We start from the raw sequence: 24,307 nt of genomic DNA, 5'->3' as shown, positions 1-24,307 counted from the left end.
TTGCAAGTGTAATCTTTAATTTACTGAATATCTATACAGCTGAAGTTACATTTTAATAATTTACTTATTTACTTACAGTATACTGATACACTAACACATATATAAATGCAACCTTGATTTAACATCTTAAGAGCAAAGTAGCTTACTCAATGCCTCTGAGTCAAATGTAAAGTGTTTGGTAAACAAACAGCGCAGTGATTATTCCTGACCTCACCTGGCATTTAGCGCACCGCATTCTCAAGTGGAAACCTCCGTCCTTCCTCCTGGAGCTTAAACGAAGATAGAGGATATGCACTCACCGCTGCATTTTATCCAGGAAAAGCGCATCGGGCTATAGAGAATGGGAGTGTATGAAGTAGCTGTTGAGAACGGAGAGTGGGAGTAGGCATGCTGCCTACTGGGTGAGTTGCAGTGCTCTGATCGCGGCGTGCACGGAGAGAGCTGGCCGCTGGGGTTTTCCTCTCTGTGCATGGCATGAGATCCGCACAGCCGACCGACCGGCTTCCACTGTTTTCCCACTGCGTTCTCTCTTCTTTATATTACTAAGACATCTTTGATAACAATACAGAGTTATTTCATTGCAAAAATCCATTATGCAAATGCAAACCAAACAACTTAGGCGTGTTATGTGTAGTTTATATGCCGTAGACTTCATGCCGCACTCATGCGCCAAAATTGTTCATTCAAAAACAAAACAGGTCACGGAGCTTTAAATGTCGCCGCATAGATGCTAAAGCCCGTTTTAATAAAGCGATGATGTCACGCGACCGTCGGTGTGCAAGCTATTGTCAATGATGTGGCTAAATATTAAAAAGGGATGGATGACCTCTTTGGGTTTGGAGCTCAAAAAGCGCTTGGCATTCGGGGAAAGGGCCAGCAGTATTGCAATCGATGGCCCGGCCATTGCTCCTCCTCTAAACTTTCAAGCTTTCCTCATGATTGATGATCTTTGGGGCGCTTTGATAATTGACTGCTCCGAGAGGTAAGGCACAGATTTCTTTCTATCTTGAGACGTGATTGGATGAAAAAAAAACTTTTCCTATGAAAGATTTCTTTCTAAAAAGTCCCTTTACTGTTAACAATGGGTCATTTGAATGTGCAAACAAATTGTGCAAAGTATTTAGAATTACAGCTAGTAATTTGATTTGGGAACAGAATTTACACTTTTACAAGCCTGGTGGACACACTTAGTGAACAAAGTGAACGTTTTCTTAGATGTTCAAAGCTGCAGTATATAGCCTTTTTTATTACTAAAACTACAATGTACCCAACTTTTGTCAATAATGAAAGAACTGCTCTACAACGTGGTGTTCTGGTACTGTTGCTGTGAATCACCCTAGAAATGTCAAACCTTTCAAATTTAAAGCTGTTTGGTCACATTTTTTACTCAGTCAGAAAATAATTTGGTAATGCTTTTGACATGACTTGAATCCATGCAGCCAGGGGTTGTGTAAAATGTTACTTACGATCATTTTAAAACCAAACGTCAAACATTACAAACTACTTAAGTTAAAAGATGCTACGTGGTGCTCTAGAATGTGTTCTATGTTAATGAATAGTAGAATATGTCAAGTCTGGGGTTTGACAGGTTTGAATTTGCTTTTAATTAATCAACTGATGATTCAACATTTCAATTCTCCCTGACTGTTGCTTGAATGTGTACTAACATTTAAATAATCAGATTAACCTGACAGACAGTATATTTGAAACTGTAGATGCCAAAAAAGGATCTTAGACAGTGTTATATACAAAGAGCTATGTTTGGTTTCTCATAAGAAAATGGAAAAGTTTAAGAAGTACAGTGGAGGTTCTTTCTGGTAAAAAAAAACTGATTACCTAATTGTAGCACACACACACACAAAATACATGACAGAATAAAAGTTTATGGTATGGTATAGTTTCATTAGTGCATTAACCATTTCTAACATCTTGGATTTTAATTAAACAGACCTGGTGACACCTGACATTTACAGAGCAAAAGTTTTTCCAGCTGATGTTTATTTTTGTTGCTTTTGAGTTACTGATATTAAAATATACAGCTGCACACTTTAACTTTTAAAAATCTGTTAAAATTCCAAAGCTTATTATCATCAGAAGACATTTGCATAAAGTCAAAGTCTCTAAACTTGCGGTGTAAAATATCTGGTTTGTTGTCAAACTGCATGCCAACGTATGGAGTACATCGCAATGTAGATTAACGCGCAAAACGAGTTTAAGTCTTTCTCTTCTCCCTTCCAGACACTTTTTACTCTGTGTATAACGTGTGTATGCGCGAGCGAGCGCGCGCGCGCGTGTGTGTGTTGTGTGGCTCCCCCCGTGCAGAGTTGAAGGCGTCCTCTGTGCGCGCGCTGCCTATCGCAGGGTTTGGTCTCTCCTCTGTGTGCGCGCGGCGGGACTGGCTGTGGCCGGCGCTACTTCCGGGTTCCGTCATTGCACACAGTGCGCCGCTCTGCGCTGCGAACTCACTCACACACTCAGTTCTTCTATAAGCGCGCCAGCAGCAGCCACCGACCTGCCAACACTCCCTGACACTCACTCATCTCCCAGCCTGCCATAGACCAATAGCTGCCGGGGAGAACAGCGAGCTGCAATGGCAAGCTTTTAATTTTTCTCGCTCTTCTTTTTTCCCCTACAGTGATAATCAAGCAAGCGAGAGGAGCGGAGAGCTGAAGACGGGACGCGGAGTTTGGAGAGAGAAAAACGGACTAAAGAAAGATTTCGTCCTGTTCTTGAACATCATCGCCGACCATCATTCATTCATTACCTTGACAAGCTCTGGCTTTGATTGACAGCCAGAGTGGCAAAAAGCCATGAGACACGACAGTTTAGTTACATGCAGGTTGTTGATGGGCCGATTGTAACCTTCAGTTTGCTTTTTGACATTTTGTTCGACTTTTTTTGTGGGACGAGGAGGAAAACAAGAAAAATTGCCCAACTCTTTCCGATGCCTGCGATCGCTCTTGGAGAATAGGAGAATTCACAAAGTTTGGAGAGGGAATCTACCCCTAAATCACGTTCTTGCCGGACTGGGATATTAAATATACGACACATCCAGGAGTTTATTGGAGCGCAGCCTGATGGCGCAGAGGGTAGGTTTTAAATCTCCAACATTTACCTATACACACATCCACTATAGCATGGGCCTCGTGTATGGATCTCCGTGACATGCTGACGCTTCATTTACAAACTCTTACTTACTAGAAAGGGCATTTTGACCATTTCCCTGCATCTCTTGCAGCTTTGCACCGGCAGCATTGGGGCTCTCTGCATTTTTGCTGCAATTTGGAATTCGTAGTTTCTACAAACTGCTAAAAAAGTGAACTTTTAACATGTTTTTGGTATGGCAATTCACAACTATTTCATAGTATAACGTAATGGTGCTAGAAAGCTCTACCAGTGCACGTTTTACTGCGAATAGTATTCATGTTAAGCCCACTTTCACTTAGCTCATATTTTTTTACAAAAAAAAAAAAACATTTCTCAAAAGCAGTACGTTTTGCATTTTGCATCGTGCATGTGCATTGTACATGACTTTTGGTATGTTTCATTTCTAGTACGATGAGTTGGCCCATTACGGCGCCATGGACGGAGTCGGAGTCCCGGCGTCCATGTACGGCGACCCGCACGCGCCTCGGCCGCTGACCCAAGTGCACCATTTGAACCACGGGCCGCCGCTGCACGCGAGCCAGCACTACGGCGCACATGCCCCGCATCCAAACGTCATGCCCACCAGTATGGGCTCGGCTGTCAACGACGTTTTAAAGAGGGATAAAGATCAAATTTATGGGTGAGTAAAATGATTATACCGCGCCAGGATGAGTCTTTTCTTTGCCTTAGAATTACAATTTGTTCACAGTTTTGCAACAATCAGCATTTAGTTCATCTTATAAATGTAATCAGTGTAAATACATTTTAATACAGTGTACATTTTAATATTGAAGCTTTAGTGTGTTTAAGTTAAACATTTAAAAAGTACTAAAGTTGTATTACTGAGTCAGTGGAGAGTTATATTTTAGGATTAAATTCTGTCTTACAAGTAAGCCTATAATATTATTCAAAGTAGGAGCGTTTGGTTCAGATTCTGAGCAATTTTTAAACTCGTGTATTATATATTGCACAAGATACACAGGACTTCTGCCATGCACCAGCTCATTTATTGCCACCGTATTAACTTGACACTTAAACACCACTGAATTAATGTACGTTTAAAATTATTTTTAATTGGGTTAACAGTGATCGTCTGTGAATTACTGTCAATAACATCATTCTGACCCAAAAGTTTTATTGTGCAACTTTCAGTCTTATGCTGTGTTTAGTTTATGCAATTATTACCAAGTGAAAACGTGTAACAAAATAGCAACCGAAAATAAAAGTGTTGCTTAAATAATAATCGTCCTAAAAATATGGTACATTGCCAATATAAACCCTCGATTCTTTGCACTTCTACTATCATCTTTTATTTAGACAATTCACTTTGTTTAAAAATTAAACAAAAACTATAACACTCAAGTCACTCTGTCTAACAGCTTCTTTAGCAGTACACAATGCAAATATGTTTAGAAAACCTTCAAGTTTATTTTACGACCAGTCAAACTAGAAGAACACTTCAGCTAGTCACTTCTAGGTGTTTTGTTTAGAACTGGATTAAAACTGGTGTTCCCTGTTTGCAGTCACCCGCTTTTCCCTCTCCTCGCGCTGGTCTTTGAGAAGTGCGAGCTCGCGACGTGCACACCCAGGGAGCCCGGGGTGGCTGGAGGGGACGTTTGCTCCTCCGATTCTTTCAACGAGGACATCGCCGTGTTTGCCAAACAGGTCATTTCTTAATTCGTGTTTTTTCGTCGTTTTTTATTTAATTTAATTTAATTTTTTGTTTGGTTTTGTTTTGTGTTTTGTTTTTTTATTCTTACTGTACAGTTGTCAGTGCGTACTTTTAAATTAAAGTAAACTATTTTAAATAAAACAAACATCACATTAAAGCACTGCATTTAATTAATTAATTAATTCTGATTTAAAATTGCATTGTATATATATATATATATATATATATATATATATATATATATATATATATATATATATATATATATATATATATATATAGTTTGTTGATTGTTGTAAATTGTTTTAAAATTTATAATCGCATTGCAACCGCTGTACGATCACAATTGTGCGTGTAATTTGCTAAATTGCCAACAGTCGCTAAATTGCTGTTTAGAGAAGCTGTTTAAAAATGAGCGGTGGAGTGAGTTAACTGCGATTTTATTGTGCTTCCAGGTTCGAGCAGAAAAACCTTTATTTTCTTCAAATCCAGAGCTGGACAATTTGGTAAGCTATAGACTCTTGAATTGTTATTGTTTTCCATTTGTTTGCTTGTGTGGTGTTTGCGACCTACGGCTGTTTTTTGCGCAGGTTAGTAAAGTAAATATGAGGGGATTTTGATCGTCAGATGCTGGACAGGCTTCTTTGAAGCGAATAAGAGGGAAGGTCTCGAGTGGCAGGGCATTATGCTACCACAGGAGGCCGTGAAGGAAATCACTGATTAAGCGCTGAGACTCCACACTGACTCTAGCAAAAGCCTAATCACGATTATCTGAAGTGAAGTGTAATTCTCTGCTATAAAGAGTTGCCCCCATATCAAGCACGCAAGCGTTTAACAGTGCACACAGCCATATCACAGAATACACAAGCTTTTGAGATTATTCATTACCTTTTCATTAGGCTGTTTGGATAGTTTTAGTCTTGCAGCTATTTAAATATTTATAATATTAAAGGCATAACAATAGTACATACTAATATTTTTTTGTTGTTGTATTGTTTCTGCAGATGATCCAGGCTATCCAAGTATTACGGTTTCACCTTTTGGAATTAGAAAAGGTAATTTCGACGTTACATGTATTCTTTATTTGAATTAAACAATATGATTTCTGAGTTAAGGTTGTGGGTCCAGATTGACCGGCTTGTTTGAAATGGCGCAATTGATGAATGATAGTGCGGCATATGATAAATATTAATTTATTGTTTTACAATACTCCTTATAAAGGTTGAAATCGTCAGATGGGTTAGGTCAGCCTCATATGAGCTCAGAACCGACAGGACATGCTTTTATGTGCATGTTAATTTTTTCCGTACAACTTGTTGCTCAGGTACCCTTGAGAATAATAAGCGCCGCAACAATTTTGCTATTGTTTCCTTGCGATCGTGCCCCTTACTTTTGGTTCTTTTTGTCCTGCCTGTTAAGTTTCCTCTTTCTGAAAAAATAGCAATAATATTTATTTTTTTTCTGCTTTAGGTGCACGAACTCTGCGACAATTTTTGCCATCGGTACATCAGTTGTTTGAAAGGAAAAATGCCAATAGATTTAGTTATAGACGAGCGGGACGGCAACTCAAAATCGGACCACGAGGAACTTTCGGGCTCTTCAACCAACTTAGCCGATCATGTAAGTAACATGGTTTTATTTTTTTTTCTTCAGTTTGTTAGTGAGTGAGGATAGTGCGGCGGGGTGCCATGTGTTGTCCTGTAGCCTATGAAAGGGTGAGACCAACAGCCTGCCCACAAATGCCTTGAACTAATATGGAGCCAAGTTGTTATTGTCTATACGCGGGCTGAACTTTGGGTCACCTTTTGCTGTGAATAATAGCACGCTCGTAATTTTAAAAGACCGGATTGACGCTGGCTGAAGTCTGTCCACGTTTTTATGTATAATAAGTGGTACATATATACATATTCAAATAGAAAATATTTAGTTTGTTAAGGCAAAGTTTAGTCTGTACGTGGGGTGATGGAATTAAAGCTTTATGTGAACACTAAGTGCTAAGTTGGGCCCCGTCCTAAGCTTGTTCATTTTTTTGTTGTTGAAAGTGGTGCCATGCATAGCAATCTGTGAAATATGCGCTGTATTGGAATATGCGTAAAATACGCGTGTGCCAAATTATATTATAGACACTGGTTAAGGTAATTGTGTGTCTTACGGGATCATTTGTGTAAATCTGCACCAAAGAAGAAGAAGAAAATAAATTTATTAGTTCTTATGGCCATCAAGTTCATAATGTTTGATGTGCTCATGGTTTGGCAGCACAGCGGTGGTCTTGATGGTAATGTCTTTAATTGTTTTTTATTGATCGCCTTGTGGTTTCTTCTCGCCCTTGCGCCCGTTTTACGGCCTTTAGGCTCTTCTATATCCTGACTGCATTTATGTGCACCTGAAGTGTAGTAGCTTTGGATTTGGAAATCGATGTCGTGGTTTAAGCGTGTTTATTTCGGTGTAATAAACGCACCGCGGTGAGAAATGGTCATAGCCGTGTTAATGTGCTTTATACAGTGAGTACAATGTAGCAGCAAGCAGGAGTTTTCCTATCAGGGGAATGCTTAATATGTAGTCTATCAGCAGCAAAGTCTAAAGCCTATTAGGAGTTAAAGTAGATTGTAGTGTGCTGTAAAGTCACAGCATTGCACATGTCGGGGTTGGAGTCGTTTCCTTATGCGCTGCGTTCTCCGAATTGCTCGCAAGAAATAGCCTGAAAGTTAAATGAATGCCGGCTTCGACAGATTATGTGATTGGAGTAAAATAGCCCGGTGTGTAGAATGTGCTTGTGTGCTTGTAGAATAAGAGCAGAAATAAGGTCTGTTGCTGTTTATACTGAAGAGATTAGATAAACTAGTCGGTTTAGCTTGATGGCGCAGATGGTTGATGCCCTCTCACACACACACACAGCTTGTGGCTCTGGGCTTCTTGTTAAGGATATACTTTTTGATAATTAGAAACATAGGTTTATAAGGCAGATCAGTCAGTCTGTGGTCATTTACACTGACCACCTCATTAGTCGTTTTAGTTCTGAGCAATTTATTTCTCTGCTTTGGCAGCGGTGACATTTTACAATCGCTAATTTGCACTTGGTTTTATTAAATTTGAAGTTTTTAATGTGTTAAAGTTACATGATTTTGAAGCATGTTTTTGTAAATCAGTAGTTATGCTATTATTACTAGACAAAAATAGCTTGGAATTTAGTTCTGTTCTAAGAACGCTAAATGCAGATTTGTACCACTGTACCGTGTTTCCTTTAAATTACAATATAACGCAAAATTTGGATTCCGATTGCCTATGCAATTTTACATAATAAGATATTATTCAACTATAATAAAGATGGCAAAAAAATTTAATATAACACAATTTTCAAAAATTATTTTGGTTCTGTACAATTTTAAAATAGAAATTATTAAAAAAAAAATTCTGAATGGATGGAATGTTTTCAAATTTGTATTATATTATATTATTTTATAATAATAATCATAATAATTATTATTTATATATTTGTTGCCACAAACTTTTTGTCACCTCCTCAGAGAACAGTTCACATAATGCAAATATTTATTATGGTACAAAATTTCTTCATTAAAGAAAAACATCAGTATTTGCCAGCAAAAGCACTAATAATATATTTATTTAATTATTATTATCTTTTTGTGTAGTCTAAAATTTTAAAAGACTTGCATTTTACTTAAATTAATCTAGCTACTATATTGTGACTTACTCCTAATATATTTACAAACACATTTTTGTGGAATTTAAGATATTTTCAAAAATATTACAGTAGTTACAAGTGTGATTAAAAGGTGTATATTATATTAAAATGCAGAGAATTAATAATTGTAGTTTTTGCTTTATATTCTCTTTCCTCTGGACAGAGTTTAAAAATAAGTAAAATATTCAGAAATTGCACCTTTGCTAAACACTTTTTATAAAAAAAAAAAAACACAGTTTTATAATTCATTCCTATCCCCCTCTTTAAGTAGGAAAGGGGCAGGCAATCTGATAGTTAGATATGCTAATTTATTTAGTTAGAATCTCTCACGTCCCTTTTTGGTTGCTTTGCTATGCATTTTTAATATATAGCCCAGGGCTACATCTCATTTGGCGAAAGCTGGTTGCTGGGGATGATGAGGCTCTTCACCATGAAGGAGACAGCCCATTGTACTAGTTGTGCTCATTTCGAGCTCTCGCCCCTTGCTCATCTACCTGACACAGGGCTTAATAAGCACAGTTTTATTCACACCCCAGTGCTGCAGTTTATTTCCAGCTTAGTGGACTGTAGAGGAGTTAACAGAGACTAGGCTCCTCTATTTTGTGGTTGTTTCCTGTTCACCTTCCAAATGACCAAAGTTTACTAAAGTAAACTTTCCTTCTAATATCAAGCTACATGAAAACTAATTTTGAGATAAGGGGTTAGTCCAGCAGTAATAAGAGTTCTATTAGTCATCACACTTTCGGGTTTTAATTATTACAATGTGATTTCACTCTCTGGTTAGCTTAATGTAATTAATATAGGAAGAAAGGAATTAACACTTGCTGAGAATTATCTGTGCTAATTAATTTGTCTTTGTGTCTGCTGCTACATTTGTATGAGATTTAATTTTAATAAAGAGCCATGCTGTAGCTGCAATGTTCCCTACCATTGCTCCTGAAATCATTTAATTACTGGTGCATACTTTGAGATTGCAGTGTAGGATTATTGTAGCTTGTATTTTTGGCACTTTCTGTCTCACTGCTTGCAGCTTATGTGAGATCTTAGCTCTGATATAAACTGTATTTATATGTCATTCCTTGACACGTGTATTTCCCAGATGAGTGCTGGAGTAAATAATGTTCAGAGCAATAATACTTTTGCTTGTCTCATGCCTTGAATTCAAGTCAATTTATAAATCAATTAAAAGTGCTATATCTCTTTTACGGAGGCTTTTACATGGTGTTTGCTCCGTGATTGAACAACTGCAGCCCTCTGTGTTTGCATACATATAGCCTACAGGGCTTCTAAAGCCAGTGAACCGTGCATTTACTTAGTTCTGGGGGTCTCCTAAATTAAGCAGCACGCGCAGACATACTCCGATAGGATTTCCCCTTTCAAGCTACGTGTTGCTCGATAGCATTCACCACCCTTACAATTGTTTTGTGATGGGATGATGTCTGGCTCTACATATCCTATTTGATTAGTGTTAGAGAGCTCAGGCCTGTTGGCAGGCCTCCCCCGTGAGCCCTAAGAGAAGGCTGCTCTCACTTGTTGCTGTCGAGCCTATACTGTGGTTTTGTTTTGTTTCATTTTTAATAAAGATTTCCTCTTCAGCTATGTGAATGATGTGAACAAATGATTTAAATTCAAGTATCTTGCTGAAAAATCTAGGTTGGATAATGTTATTTAGTGTAGTTTGTTGTTTGCTTATTGCATTTCACTTCAAATGACTGCTCTGGGATTACCATTACCTGTGAGACCAGAGCGACCATTTGTATGTACACTATTATTTTTGAACCTCATGCCTCAGAAAATGACACTATTCACAGTTACTAATAATCCAATAGCTGTCAATGATTTGATGCGTAATTAATACTTCATTTCTATTTTTGACGGATAATTGATGGTCTTGTAAGTACACAGTGGTTGAAGTCAGCTTTCAGAGTACCTGTGTAATTATGTTTTAAAATTGAGTAAAATCTGTGAGGAGTTTTAAACACAGGATGCATTTGGAAATGTCAAGTTCTGGTGATTTATAGGGCGATATGTTTCATGTGTGTCAGCATGCTGGGTGATGCAGCCCTGAGTCATTCCAACAATAGCATGCATCCTTTTACACTGCACTTGCCATTCTCAACTTATCCTGTCCCTACATGCATTTTCTGTAAGTACAACAGGTTTCTTGGGAATCAGAGTTAAATCCAACACTGAATCAATTGTATTTGAGGTTTAAGGCATATTGAGTGACGTGTGTGTGTGTGTGTGTGGGGGGGGGGCGGGTTTTGATCAGTAGGGCAGGTGTGTCTTAGTGAGAATTTGTGGATGGTGACAGATCAGATGTTCTCCTGTGGCCTGCGCCTCTACAAGCTTTCCCTCGTATTGTCCCCTGCTTTTATATTAATTACAACTTGCATTATCATGAGTCGGTAACCCCGGCATACAGGGAATGCTGCCCCCAGAGACAGGCTGTCCTTGTATCTTATTTTCCATCTACTCCTATTGTGCTGCACCTTACTGTTTGCTGGCTGCTACGCTTCTCCTCTTGGTAACAGTGCTCTTTAATACAATTAGGAAAAAGCATAGAGTGAATCATGTTTGATTCCTAATTATTCCAAGCAACAGGGAATAGTCACATTGGCAAAAAATTTTTGGAAGCTGGAAAGGGGGTTTCATGGTGAGATTGACGGGGGCCGTTTGGGTGATGCTCTTTCTCTATCTCTTGCTCCTTTTTTACAGCTTGTTTGAACTTTAATAGACTCTAGGGAGTCCTGACAACTGTTTTGTTGTGTTGCAAGGCCTGTATCTGATGAGCAGCCCTCTGACTGTGGCACAGACCAAGGGAAAAAGAGATCCCTCTGCATTATTCATACCAGGGGAAAACGTCTGTTGCTTTAGTTGTGAAGCTGAATAAGGGAAATTAACACTGCCTGAAATGACTAGAGATATTGGTTGTGTTTTTTGAGACAGACATGGAGAAAATCTGTCTCTTGTTTGTTTGTGTTAGGGACCATGTGCAGTCAGTGGGTTGTAGATTGTTTGGTCCTTAGGCAACACTGTCTGCTACTTGCTGCCTTGCTTGACCTGTAAGTTTAGTATTGGGTGCTTCATTAGGTTTAAACGGTGTGCAGTGTGTACCATAAATATTAAATTAACCCTTTTAAACTGTTCATAAAATGTTATCAATCAAACAGTTATTGAATTGTCTATATAAAAATGTTTTTGTTTTCAATTAAGTTGGTTAAATGTAACGTATTGGCTAGAGTGTATTTTGAGGCCTGTCTTGCCAACAGTGGGTGTTTCACCGCCAGGAAGTGGAACCAGTCATTTTCTTTCCTTAAAACAACAACAGCCCATTCTAAGTACATGAGCCTGGCTCAGCTGAACTATATTATACACAGAGATTTTTTACCCTTTCTTTCCCCCATCTCCTTTCATTTTTATTGCATTAGCTCATTGAGACATAATAGAAGTGTTACAAATGAATAGCAGTTTCTATGCATTGATGTCTCAAAAATTACAAAAAGAAAATTTTGGACCATCATGCCAACTACATAAAACAAAACAAAAAAAAACACTTTTGGACTGGTCATTTTCTCAGCTTAACCACATTTGGACGTGTGCAGGACTCGCTTTTTGTCTTTGAATTTTGCAATTCCTGGTAAACCCTTATCTGAACTCCTTTTGGTAAACATTTGGCACTGAGATTCCACAGAGGACCTAGCAGTTTACAGAGTGAAGTACTCGCCTGGCATATAGTCATGTTTCAGATGCTTTGGGAGATTTGCTACAGTAAAGCAAGCACGCATTCTGGACAAACAATGATCAGCAAACATCTTGGTCCTTTTTCTTGTCTTGGTCTTTGTGCAGTCAGCTGGACACGTGCTTGATCGCTCTGAGATTAAGAGTTCAGCTCTATAATGAGCTTACACCACATGGCAGCTCTGTGTTTCTAGATATTTGACCCAACTGCTTTTTACAGAATACTATGTTCCGACAGGGCTGTGTGTGTACGCAAGCGAGCAACACATGAAATACAAGAAAGCAGGCAGAAGAGTGGGCTGAGGTTTGTGGGAAGCCTAGATGCAGGCCCGGGATTGTTTGGTTTGGGTTGTTTTCAAGACTCTTTGGTCTAAAGAAATGAAACTAGCCTGGCTGTACAGTGATTTTCTTCATGTACAGCAGGTGACATGTCGACTGCAACGTATTGTGCATTTTTGTATATGTTTGTGCGGGTTGTGTGAGCATGAGGTGACGTGGTCAGCAAGTTGCTCTCCGGTTGGAGTGGCAAAGGAAATTCCACCTCTTGCCTGCCTTCGTTTTGCACAGATAAAGCCTTTCCTGTACAGTACAAATCCTGTTTCCCTGTGCTGAGCACTCAAGCACTGAGAATGACCAGGAAGGGTGAGGAGAAGAGGCCACTTAGAAACGACAACTCACCAGTTTTCCCAGTTCTTCTCCTCCTGCAGTGGGTGTGTTTGGGTGGGCATGTATTTTTCTCTTAATAGGGATTGGTTGGTGGTTGGTTTTACAAAATTATTAATGAGAATATACAGTGTATCACAAAAGTGAGTACACCCCTCACATTTCTGCAGATATTTAAGTATATCTTTTCATGGGACAACACTGACAAAATGACACTTTGACACAATGAAAAGTAGTCTGTGTGCAGCTTATATAACAGTGTAAATTTATTCTTCCCTCAAAATAACTCAATATACAGCCATTAATGTCTAAACCACCGGCAACAAAAGTGAGTACACCCCTAAGAGACTACACCCCTAAATGTCCAAATTGAGCACTGCTTGTCATTTTCCCTCCAAAATGTCATGTGATTTGTTAGTGTTACTAGGTCTCAGGTGTGCATAGGGAGCAGGTGTGTTCAATTTAGTAGTACAGCTCTCACACTCTCTCATACTGGTCACTGAAAGTTCCAACATGGCACCTCATGGCAAAGAACTCTCTGAGGATCTTAAAAGACGAATTGTTGCGCTACATGAAGATGGCCAAGGCTACAAGAAGATTGCCAACACCCTGAAACTGAGCTGCAGCACAGTGGCCAAGATCATCCAGCGTTTTAAAAGAGCAGGGTCCACTCAGAACAGACCTCGCGTTGGTCGTCAAAAGAAGCTGAGTGCACGTGCTCAGCATCACATCCAACTGCTGTCTTTGAAAGATAGGCGCAGGAGTGCTGTCAGCATTGCTGCAGAGATTTAAAAGGTGGGGGGTCAGCCTGTCAGTGCTCAGACCATACGCCGCACACTACATCAAATTGGTCTGCATGGCTGTCACCCCAGAAGGAAGCCTCTTCTGAAGTCTCTACACAAGAAAGCCTGCAAACAGTTTGCTGAAGACATGTCAACAAAGGACATGGATTACTGGAACCATGTCCTATGGTCTGATGAGACCAAGATTAATTTGTTTGGTTCAGATGGTCTCAAGCATGTGTGGCGGCAATCAGGTGAGGAGTACAAAGATAAGTGTGTCATGCCTACAGTCAAGCATGGTGGTGGGAATGCCATGGTCTGGGGCTGCATGAGTGCAGCAGGTGTTGGGGAGTTACATTTCATTGAGGGACACATGAACTCCAATATGTACTGTGAAATACTGAAGCAGAGCATGATCCCCTCCCTCCGGAAACTGGGTCGCAGGGCAGTGTTCCAGCATGATAATGACCCCAAACACACCTCTAAGACGACCACTGCTTTATTGAAGAGGCTGAGGGTAAAGGTGATGGACTGGCCAAGCATGTCTCCAGACCTAAACCCAATAGAACATCTTTGGGGCATCCTCAAGCGGAAGGTGGAGGAGCGCAAAGTCTCGAATATCCGCCAGCTCCGTGATGTCGTCATGGAGGAGTGGAAAAGCATTCCAGTGGCAACCTGTGAAGCTCTGGTAAACTCCATGCCCAGGAGAGTTAAGGAAGTTCTGGGAAATAATGGTGGCCACACAAAATATTGACACTTCAGGAACTTTCACTAAGGGGTGTACTCACTTTTGTTGCCGGTGGTTTAGACATTAATGGCTGTATATTGAGTTATTTTGAGGGAAGAATAAATTTACACTGTTATATAAGCTGCACACAGATTACTTTTCATTGTGTCAAAGTGTCATTTTGTCAGTGTTGTCCCATGAAAAGATATACTTAAATATCTGCAGAAATGTGAGGGGTGTACTCACTTTTGTGATACACTGTATGTAGATGTTCTTTTTAATGCTGAGATGACAGTAGATTTGTGTTTAGATGCAGGTATTGAGTTGTAAAGCTTCAGTATGCTGTTCTTCAAAAATAATATAATACTAGAACAATTACAGAATAGAGCTGTATGTGTGTAATTTTGCATCAGTGTGCAATTCTTGCTAGATTAGACCAAGATACCTCTGATATTCAGTGGTTCAATGATGATAGATCTGAAGGTGACTGTTACTATCAGTGTGTGCGGACCAGTATACAGTATTTCTCACAAGGATCACATATCCTGACACAGAAGTCTCAATCTGTTACTCTACACACATTACATTACACTATACACTAACTAGACATTTTTTAACCACATCTGTTTAGACAGCACTTGTAAGATGGTTTAGAATACGATGGTACATTAAATACAGCAGAGATGGACTCTTAGGCAGTAATTAAGCTGTTAGGTTTGTAGTGTTTAAACCAAGCGCCCGCTAGGCTCTGATGGAGGTAAAGAGGAGCGCCGAGCTGTTGGTCCTGTGTGCCTTTCGTAAAGGAGAGCAAAAAACATGCAGCCCAGGGCTTTGTTCATGTCCCATTAACATTTCCAGCGTGTTCATGTGTATTATTTTTCTCTCTCTCTCTCTCTACACTCATTCCTGTGCTCTGCTCCTGGTTTGCGGTTTGGATGGGGAACATGGATGGATGGATCCCTTCTTTTGGGATACAGAACCCAGCTTCCTGGAGAGACCACGATGACGCCACTTCCACACACTCGGCAGGCACGCCAGGGCCCTCCAGTGGAGGACATGCCTCACAAAGCGGGGACAACAGCAGTGAACAAGGTGAGTACAACAAAGGATATGTACAGTATGCTAATAACAATGCACTCAGACAAAAGGAAAGTGCACAATATGATATGAAGTCAAAATGTGCAATTATTTTAAAAACATTTATGTGTATGTGTGTATATATAAAACTATAGTAGGTACTTAGTATTTTGGGGCAATTAGATAATTGGTGACCTACCTGACCAAAATAATGACTTGCAAACTAATTATACCAACACATTTTGTAACTTAATTTGTCCTGTACATCAATAATCTGATGGCAGCCAGTGGCAAGTCAGTATAAAGTAATAGTTTTGTACTGCTTAAGGCTGGAGGGTTCAATCTGCAATTACCCCTGATGTTTCAGTCTTATAAATTATCTGACTTCACTATAAATATATTTTCCAAAACAACGCACAGCAACACCCAGCAGTCTGTTAATTCAAACCAAGCAACATACCACAGCTTTAAAGTTAAATATTTTACACTGACTTTGTATGGCCTCTTTTTAATATATTTAAATAAATACCCAGAATTTAAGCATCATAATTCAGTCTCCAATTGATCACAATAATTTAAAGCATTAACTTGAAAATAAATTTTAATGCTCAGCATTAACACCGTTCCCCTCACACCGAGTATAAAACAGCATTTCTTTTGGATTACAGAGTACCCCTTATGATTAATTACATTTTTCTGCCAGCTCTTGCTAACATAAAAAATATTAACTGCTAGCTCAGGAGCATTAACAGACTCGCTTGTGTTTTCATCCTGCACTTGGTTGCCAGAGTCAGAGCAAGTATTCAGGTCATACTTTTTACTTCTCTCCTGTCCATAACACAACACTTTTTCTTTTTATACATTTACATTTAAGCATTTGGCAGGGCTTTTATTCAAAGCGACTCACAATGAATCAGTGATTTACAACAATCTAAGCAGCTTAGTATGGAGGGTCTGGCTTAGAGGCCCAAAAGTAGTAGCATGGCGATCACGAGACATAAACGCACATTGTTTAGGTTATTTATCCTATACACTAATCGCTGAGCCAACCCTATTTCTAAATCTACAATACTACACATATTTACCATATTTTAAAATGTCCACGCTCTTTGTAGAAACTTTTTTTCTATGCATAGAAACACCTGATTACTCATTTTATCATGGTTTGAGCTTTTCAGAGCAGCCCCATGCTAGCTCTGTTGGGCATCAAGTGTTCATTTGTGCTGTTTGCACAGAGTTTCATCACGCAGCAGTGCCCAGACAGTCTCGGATTCCTTACACCGTCCGACACTGTTGTCATGTTCAATCACAGCTAGCGTTTCACCAATAGGCGGTCAAAGGTATTGATGGAGCCTTTGCAGCATAAAGCCTTAAATTAGGTAGTCCAGAGGGATAGCTCTTTTAAAACCAAAACCCCAGACCACAGTGTCATAGTCACAGATCTTTGTGGTTCATTCTTGTCAGAAGTAGTTTTATCATGGTTAACCATCATCGCCTTTAAAGAGTTCCCGAGGCAAAGCAAAAACCCCAGTTCAGTATGATACTGGTAATATTAAATAAATGTATATTTTTTTCATTTTATTACATTGCAAATACTGGTACAGCCCAACGTTATGCCTGAACTTTCTAAAGTTAACCATTTAAATACAACTAATTCATATACATTTATTAGATCATCCTGTTTCAAATCTAGTGTGTAGAATAAATCAAGCAACAATGCTTCCAAGAATGAGAACATGTATTTTGCCTATTATTTATATTTTCCAAGTCAAGACAAAGTAGGTGGACATGAGAGAGTAAAGAGAAAGCAAAGAGTAGGATAGAAATGCACTGTCTATTGATTATCTCCCGCACATAAGTACAAGTGACCTGTAATCCACAGAGCACTTATCGACTCCTGCGCACCAGATCCAGTAACGGCTGATCAATACAGGCCAAGATAGTTACGGTACGGTGTAAAGTGCCTAAGCCTGACTCGACCTAGCCTGGCCCAAAAAGCACTAAAAGTGGGCACTTCATCTATATAGCACACCTTTTATCTCTCTGAATTATAGAGAAAGAGAGAGGTAGCGAGAAAGAGGGCAACTGATTTACTGCTCTAATGAGGCTGTCCCTGCAGCCAGTTGTTTTGTGTGAGGCTTGCTATGACCTTTCACTCTGCTCTGCAGCCCCGCTGCCTCATTTTTCACATTCTTGCAATTACGTTAACGCTTGAAGCGCTTGCTGACTCCCAGCTCTTACTCGGGCCTGGCTGGACGCAGCTACACAACGCTAAATGGCTCCGGCTGCTTCCCAGCGGCCTGTGCTGCTCATCAGAGAAGAGTTTCCACTCTTTACTGAAACCAGGCCAATTATAGGTTAGCAGAAAGAACGGCAGAAAAATGTGAGAGAAATACTAAAGGGAAAAAAGAAAACAAAATGAACAGGTCTTGGTTCCTAGGAAAACGCAAAACAAGCTAGAGATGACAGATCTTTTCTGACAACTGAACTATTTTAAACAACTGTTTTTTATACTGTAATTAAATACAAAAATAAGTTTAGTTAGTGCATTAAAGTCATCTGTACATACGTGCCCAAGGATGGGTCAGGTAGTTTAGACAGTGAACACCTTTGAGATGTGATGATATGTAGCTCTGTCTTTGCTCTTGTTTATTTCTAGTTGGGGGATTCTTTTTTCAAAAGAAAAAAAGTATTCTGACCCACAGGGTAAAAGACAAAATCCTTTAGTTTATCATTTATTCATCATCAAACCAAATGTCCTTGCACCAGTTAGTATAAACCTGTAAGACGTTATGAACATTTGACATTCAAAAACAATTGTGTGTGCTCACCTGTTGCTCATTCCTGGCTTTAAGAGATAACAGGAGCTAACTTGATTAGAAACTATGATGAAGGCATTTGCTTTCATCCCAGGCTCACAATGAAACCTGTTAGGTGTGCGTATGGGTGTATGTGTGTGTTTCGAGGGGGGATTGGGAGTTGCTGGCTGTCTCTCCGTGCCTGTTAAGAGTTTAATTTAGAGGAATAATTAAAGCTGAATACTGCCCCATAAACAAAAGATAACCCATAAAGCTGCAGCACTGCCTGCTGTTTCACGGCCGTCACTCCCAGCTGTTGGGAGACTGATCATTTTTACTCAGTGCCAGGATCGGCAGGACCCAGTGGCCCAGTGAGAACGACACCCTTGTGCAAGCTCTGTGCCAGGCAGTATACCCAATATGCTTATATAACTTGATTTGGAAGGAACAGGTATCTGGAGAATAGCTTATGGACTAACATTTGAAGCATGTCCATGTGGATATCTTAGCTTAATTGTTATTTTATAGTCAGTCCTTTCTGGCTGGTGGAGCTACACTGAAATAGCAGAAGGCAGTGTAGGTGCTTCACAGATCCAGGGCTGTCTTGGTTACTGTGTGAAGTTTGTCATGCATTCCATTCCATTTTATTCCTAGTTATTGTTTTACCCCTATGTGTAATTGTGTAGAAATGAGAGATTAATTGTGTGATGCCCTGTGATGGACTTGGGTCTTGTATATGCACGTGCCTGGCAGATGTAGGGCTTCCTGTATCGTACCCTGTATCGTACCTGCCTTCGAATCTGGTGTTGATAAGCACTATCTACATGTGGGTCAAAATCTCTTCTGTTTACCCCAAACCATGGGAGCTAAATGTGCCTATAGCATAACAGGCTCACTGTAGTGGGTCAAGCATTTAGGTCTATGCCCTTCCTTTGGTGTACTCCAAATTTGCAGAATGCACTATTTATTTAGTTTTTTAAGTAGGATTTATAATTGCATCCTGCAGTACAGCACTCTGGAAGCTTCTGCATTTGAGTTTTACTTGTTTATTTTTCTTTTTTTTTTTCTTTAATTTTAACTCGCCTGCATATGAGAAACTGATCTTAAGCTAAATGAGTTCCAAATATGAATAAGCAATGATGTGCTTAAAAAGGTCTATCCCGCAACTCATACCAATTGTAACAATTTAGCGAGCATGACCAAAGTGTCATCAGCAAGAGAGCGACTAGGAGAATGACTTTTAACTGTTAACAATTGTTGGGCTGTGGGGGGAAACAACACAGCAGATACTTTCCGTATCCCATTAGCATAAACCTGGCTAAATTATTCATGGCGAATGCTTAATCTTTAGGGAAAACTCTAGTTAATGTAGATAGTGCTCTGAGAGCGTCTTTCTTGCTGGATTCAGCATTCACAGGCGTTTACAGGAAAGGGCCTTGCCACTCACTCCTCTCTGTTCCGAGTTGTTTCAAGGGGTGCGCTTTAAGCCTCTCTCTCTTCCCCATTTACGCTATGTGCTTAGCTTTATCCTTCTCCCACTCTCTCTTTCTTTCTAGTAGACTCTGGCTTTTTTCCAGAGAGTGATTAAACAGAATGATCATCTCTCTCGCTTGCTCTCTCTCTCTCTCTCTTTCTCACTCACTCTCTCACTCTGTGTCTGTTTGTATGACTGTATTAGAAGAAAAACACATTAAAGGAAAAGAGTCCTGTTAATGCTCTCCAGTAAGTTAGCAAGAGCACTTCTATTAACGTCATCTTTTCTCTCCACCTTCTAGCCTGTCACACCCTGTCTTCTCTCTTTTTCCTTCCCTCAGGCTCACTCTCTTTTTTCCTTATGAATCCCTGTAGCCCATAATTATGTCCGGCTGTAAACACCACGAAATGGGTCAGCTTAATGTGCATACTAACAGTTGGTGAAAAATTGCCAAAACAATCATACGCAGCAGCAGTCAGATGTATGTTATGCACCACTAGCAATAAGGAAACTTTTACTGCCTGTAAAATTGATTGTATTCCAAAGAGATGAGTTTGATCAGAGCTGGATTAAAATTACAGTTGATCTATATGAAGCATGGTGATTTTTTTAAGTAAGAAAACGAGCAAACTCAGGATAAACCTGATTAGACTTGCACTCTTTAACCCCCTTGACGTCCTGGTGGCAATGTAGAACACACACAGCCTGATGTAATGTGGCTAAAATGGATTTGGGTCCACGCCTCCGGGAAGCTGTGCCTGCTCTAATAATTCTGCAGTATTTTTACAAGCACGACAATGCACTGGTTCTTTTTAAGGAGACACCAGTTTGCACTGGAATTTTTTTCTGTCTTGTTTTGGCAAGCCATGCCTACGGGGGTCAGCTTAGAAGTCATTCCTAGGAGCAATAATCCGTTTCTCACCAGCTGCAGGTGTTTTTTTAGGGCGGGGGGAGGCTAAAGCCCAGTGTTTTTTTGTTTTTATTTTTGATTTTGAGGAGTATAGGGGATAGGTTAAGAGAGAAGAAGTTAAGACAAAGTCATCGTTGGATTTGACTTGTTTGTTGATGCTTTTTGCTAGAGCAAGGAATGGGGTTATGAAGGCCAAAGCACTCAAAGACACACCTGGAGGGAGACTCATCCAGGCCATTTAAGGTGTACTTATTTGGGAATTAACCCTGACTCCTGGACCCCCTCCCATCAACCCTTTTGTGTTTGTCCGATGGGCCTTGCTCCCTTTCCACTTTCTTTTTCTTGTCCCTCTCTTGGCCTTCTTCCCCCATGGCTCGGCTAATGTCCGAGCCCCACCTCCCAAAAGTGAGAGTTGCTGACACTGTAGCTGAATGTCGTTGGCCTGTACAAGAACGGTGAAGCTGAGCAGAGCAGCCATACCCTACAGGTACCTGTCAAACCAAACCGCTCACGTCCAAAAGAGTGGGAGGATAAAAACACAGCGAGATTTGAGCTTGCCTCTCCCCCGCCTGCTCCCATCAGAGAACAAGCTAACACATTTATGCAAATCTTTTTGGGCATTATTGCAGATAAGCTCATTTTATAGCCTGATTTCCTCTCTCCTGTGTGCTATAATGAGTCTCTGAGCGTGGGGGTGCATGTTTGGGGAAGAATGCCGGCCTCGTGCCCTGCAGTCTGCATGCAGCGGAGGGCTTTTGTTTTTTCATTTGAAGAAAGAGGGACGGAGGAGGTGTTGAATTTGACAGTAGTTACTGCCATTAGCTCTTGTTATTGGAGGCAGCAGTCTAATAATTTCTAATTACCCCAAGGAGGTATTAGGAGTGTTAGGAAGCAAGGATAATTTCTTATTTACACGCCTCAAGCAGTGAGCACTCTTAAAGAACGGAGGGTAATGTGAAACAAAACAAATCAACATGCCAAACAGGGCTACAGCCTGAGGGGAGCTAACGTTCATTATGCATTACAATAATTCATTTAGAAGGTTATCAATTTCAGAATAGAGGGTTCTGTTTTGAGAAGTGGAAACATAAAAACATACACACACACACTGTTTTAAAGACAGATGAAAAGGCAGCATGATGTTTAGAGACTGTTTGGTGTTTGCTGTGCTAAAAGGTTGCTACAATTACAGTTTCTATGCTGTAAACCATGCTGCTCAACCGCAGCCAGTCTTTCTCCACTCTCTCTATAGTATTATTCTCTCTTTAGAGTTTTACCTACTCAGCATACGGAAGCTTGATTTTCCTTTAATGAAATACACTTGGCTAAGGAATTTGCTTTTGATGCCATTTGTTCTGACTTACGCAATCTAGCAATGCTTTAAATACTATCTTACCGCTGTGGTAGTGGTTTCTATTAGCAACTGGATATCGTATGTTCCAGAAGGTGCCATGTTTTCACTTTGCTGTCCTGGCAACAAGTGGTTCTTCCCTTTTTCAAAAGCATCTTTTTCTTGCACTGTCTGGCAAGGGGCTTGATTTAAACAGTTGCAGGAAGTTTAGGAAAAGATGGATGTTTAAATTTAGAAAGCCAGTGAAAGAACGAACGAACGAACAAGTGGCAAATCTACAAGCTAATTTAAAACAGCAGTAAGCTTTGTAACTCTTTTGCTTAAGCATTAAATAAGTTGCATCATTGATTCAACTCTGACAAAAATACTGAATCCACTATTTTCATAAAAATCCTTTTTTTATGAGGAGCTTTCATATGTAGAAATCTGATACGTGTCTGATCTACATCAGTGTGACCTCTAAACAGTCAGATCAAAATCATGCGACTTTTACACTGATCAGCCATAACATTAAAACCACCTTCTTGTTTCTACACTCACAGTCCATTTTAACAGCTTCACTTATCATATAGAAGCACTTTGAAGTACTACAATTACTGACTGTAGTCCATCTATTTCTCTACATACCTTTTTAGCCTGCTTTCACCCTGTTCTTCAATGGTCAGGACCACCACATGACCACCACAGAGCAGGTATTATTTAGGAGGTGGATCATTCTCAGCACTGCAGTGACAATGCCGTGGTGGTGGTGTGTTAGTGTGTGTTGTGCTGGTATGAGTGGATCAGAAAAGCAGTCAAAAAGCTTATGGATTGTATAGCTTTAAAAAAAATCAGTATTAGATTGTTAGATTGTGTGCATTAGAATATAAAACATGTAGGTTATTGTGTGCACCTTATGTGATAAATATCCCATAAACTGAATTATTAACAAATAGGGTCATTTGGTGGTCAAAATGTGTAGGAAACATGCCTTGACAGGACAGTGAATGTGACTACAGTAGTAGGAATGTATACAAAGTCCATCTCTGAATGTGGATTGGCTCAGACTTAATATTTAATAGAAAAACAAGATGGATCATTTAATTTTGCCCCATTCATGTAGCATTAGAATGCTTTAATTAAGTCTAATGCATGTGATAACACATTTAAACAAAAGTTTAACAAATACGCTAAAAGTTACGTACATCAGCTTCAATGTAAAAGCACAAACACACTAGTAAAAGAAATTCTGATTTACTTAAGGCAGACCTGCATTGTTTGGGCCGAATGCTTACTCTCCGGGATGCACTCCTCAGACAACTGCCTGTCTGGTGGAGACATCTGTGGAGGCTGACCCCCTGACCCCAAAAAGAATGCTGTGAAGGTGGGGGAATGCTGCCTTTACCCCTCACATGGCCCGGAGGACAGCCGAGCAGCGCATGAGAACAAACTCTGCAACTATTAAAAACTACACAAAGAGAGACGGAAGGAGAGTGGGATAATGAGAGAAAAAGCTAGATCAGGCCAAAGCGTGTAGGACTGGTCTTTTCTTTCTGCCCCAAAGGCCTTACTGCTACTGCTCCTTCTCAGACCCCCATGAGATAGTTTTCATCCTTTATGAGTAAAGATAAGCCGGGTGGAGACGGAGAGCAGGAGAGGTTGTGTAGTTGTGTAGCTCCGGTCTGGTAGGAAGCAGCTCCCTGCTGCCATGGCCGCCTGCTATTCAGTGCACCTGCCATTGTGTGGGCACCCATCCAGGCCTATTGTTGTACAGAAAATGAGTTGAGCTCGCTCCCTGTGGCTCCGGGGGCATTCTGCTAAAGTTACAGCCACTACTGCTGACACATCTGTAGGTCGTACAGCGGTGAAGCTTCCTCCTCCTTCTCCGTTTCCTCCTGATTGTATATGCTTTGTGTATTTTACTTGCTGAGAATGAAACTATTTGTTCTAATTGGTGTTTCTTGGTTTGTCTGAAGGTCTGTCCCTTAAACAGTTTTTGCCTGTGAGCTTTAGGCAGCTGCTACATCTACTGAGGTCTGATAGGAAGGAAAAATTGGAAAGTCAATAGTGGGCACCAAAAGAGAAGGATAGAAACAGAAAAAAAAACGCAACAGAAGGAAAAGGTCCTGAAGAGGCGATAATGAATTGCATTAGATGTTTTCTGACCATGCAAGAACTTAAGCGATCCATGCGACTTCCAAGAAGCCTCACCATCATTAAACACGTTTATAATCTTTATTATATTTTCATAATTGCTTCTTCATTTTCCATATAGACTTAAAT

General features: G+C 40.0%; 1 protein-coding gene across 5 annotated transcripts in view; it reads left to right on the top strand.

Moving 5' to 3' along the window:
* The first annotated feature begins 2,497 nt into the window (after positions 1-2,497).
* Positions 2,498-24,307, top strand: part of meis2a (Meis homeobox 2a) — a 77,361-nt gene continuing 55,551 nt past the window's right edge. For all 5 annotated transcript variants that reach the window (XM_063007044.1, XM_063007043.1, XM_063007041.1 and 2 more), the window contains exons 1-7: positions 2,498-3,089; positions 3,555-3,787; positions 4,671-4,812; positions 5,275-5,325; positions 5,824-5,874; positions 6,290-6,439; positions 15,413-15,527. In XM_063007044.1, coding sequence (XP_062863114.1) covers positions 3,078-3,089; positions 3,555-3,787; positions 4,671-4,812; positions 5,275-5,325; positions 5,824-5,874; positions 6,290-6,439; positions 15,413-15,527 — 754 coding nt within the window. In that variant the 5' untranslated portion in view covers positions 2,498-3,077. The remainder of the gene's footprint in view (positions 3,090-3,554; positions 3,788-4,670; positions 4,813-5,274; positions 5,326-5,823; positions 5,875-6,289; positions 6,440-15,412; positions 15,528-24,307) is intronic.

The sequence above is a fragment of the Trichomycterus rosablanca genome, chromosome 13 (assembly GCF_030014385.1).
Source record: "Trichomycterus rosablanca isolate fTriRos1 chromosome 13, fTriRos1.hap1, whole genome shotgun sequence".
Taxonomy (NCBI): Eukaryota; Metazoa; Chordata; class Actinopteri; order Siluriformes; family Trichomycteridae; genus Trichomycterus; species Trichomycterus rosablanca.
Note: the sequence above shows the minus strand (reverse complement) of the source record. Positions and strands in the feature narration are given on the sequence as shown.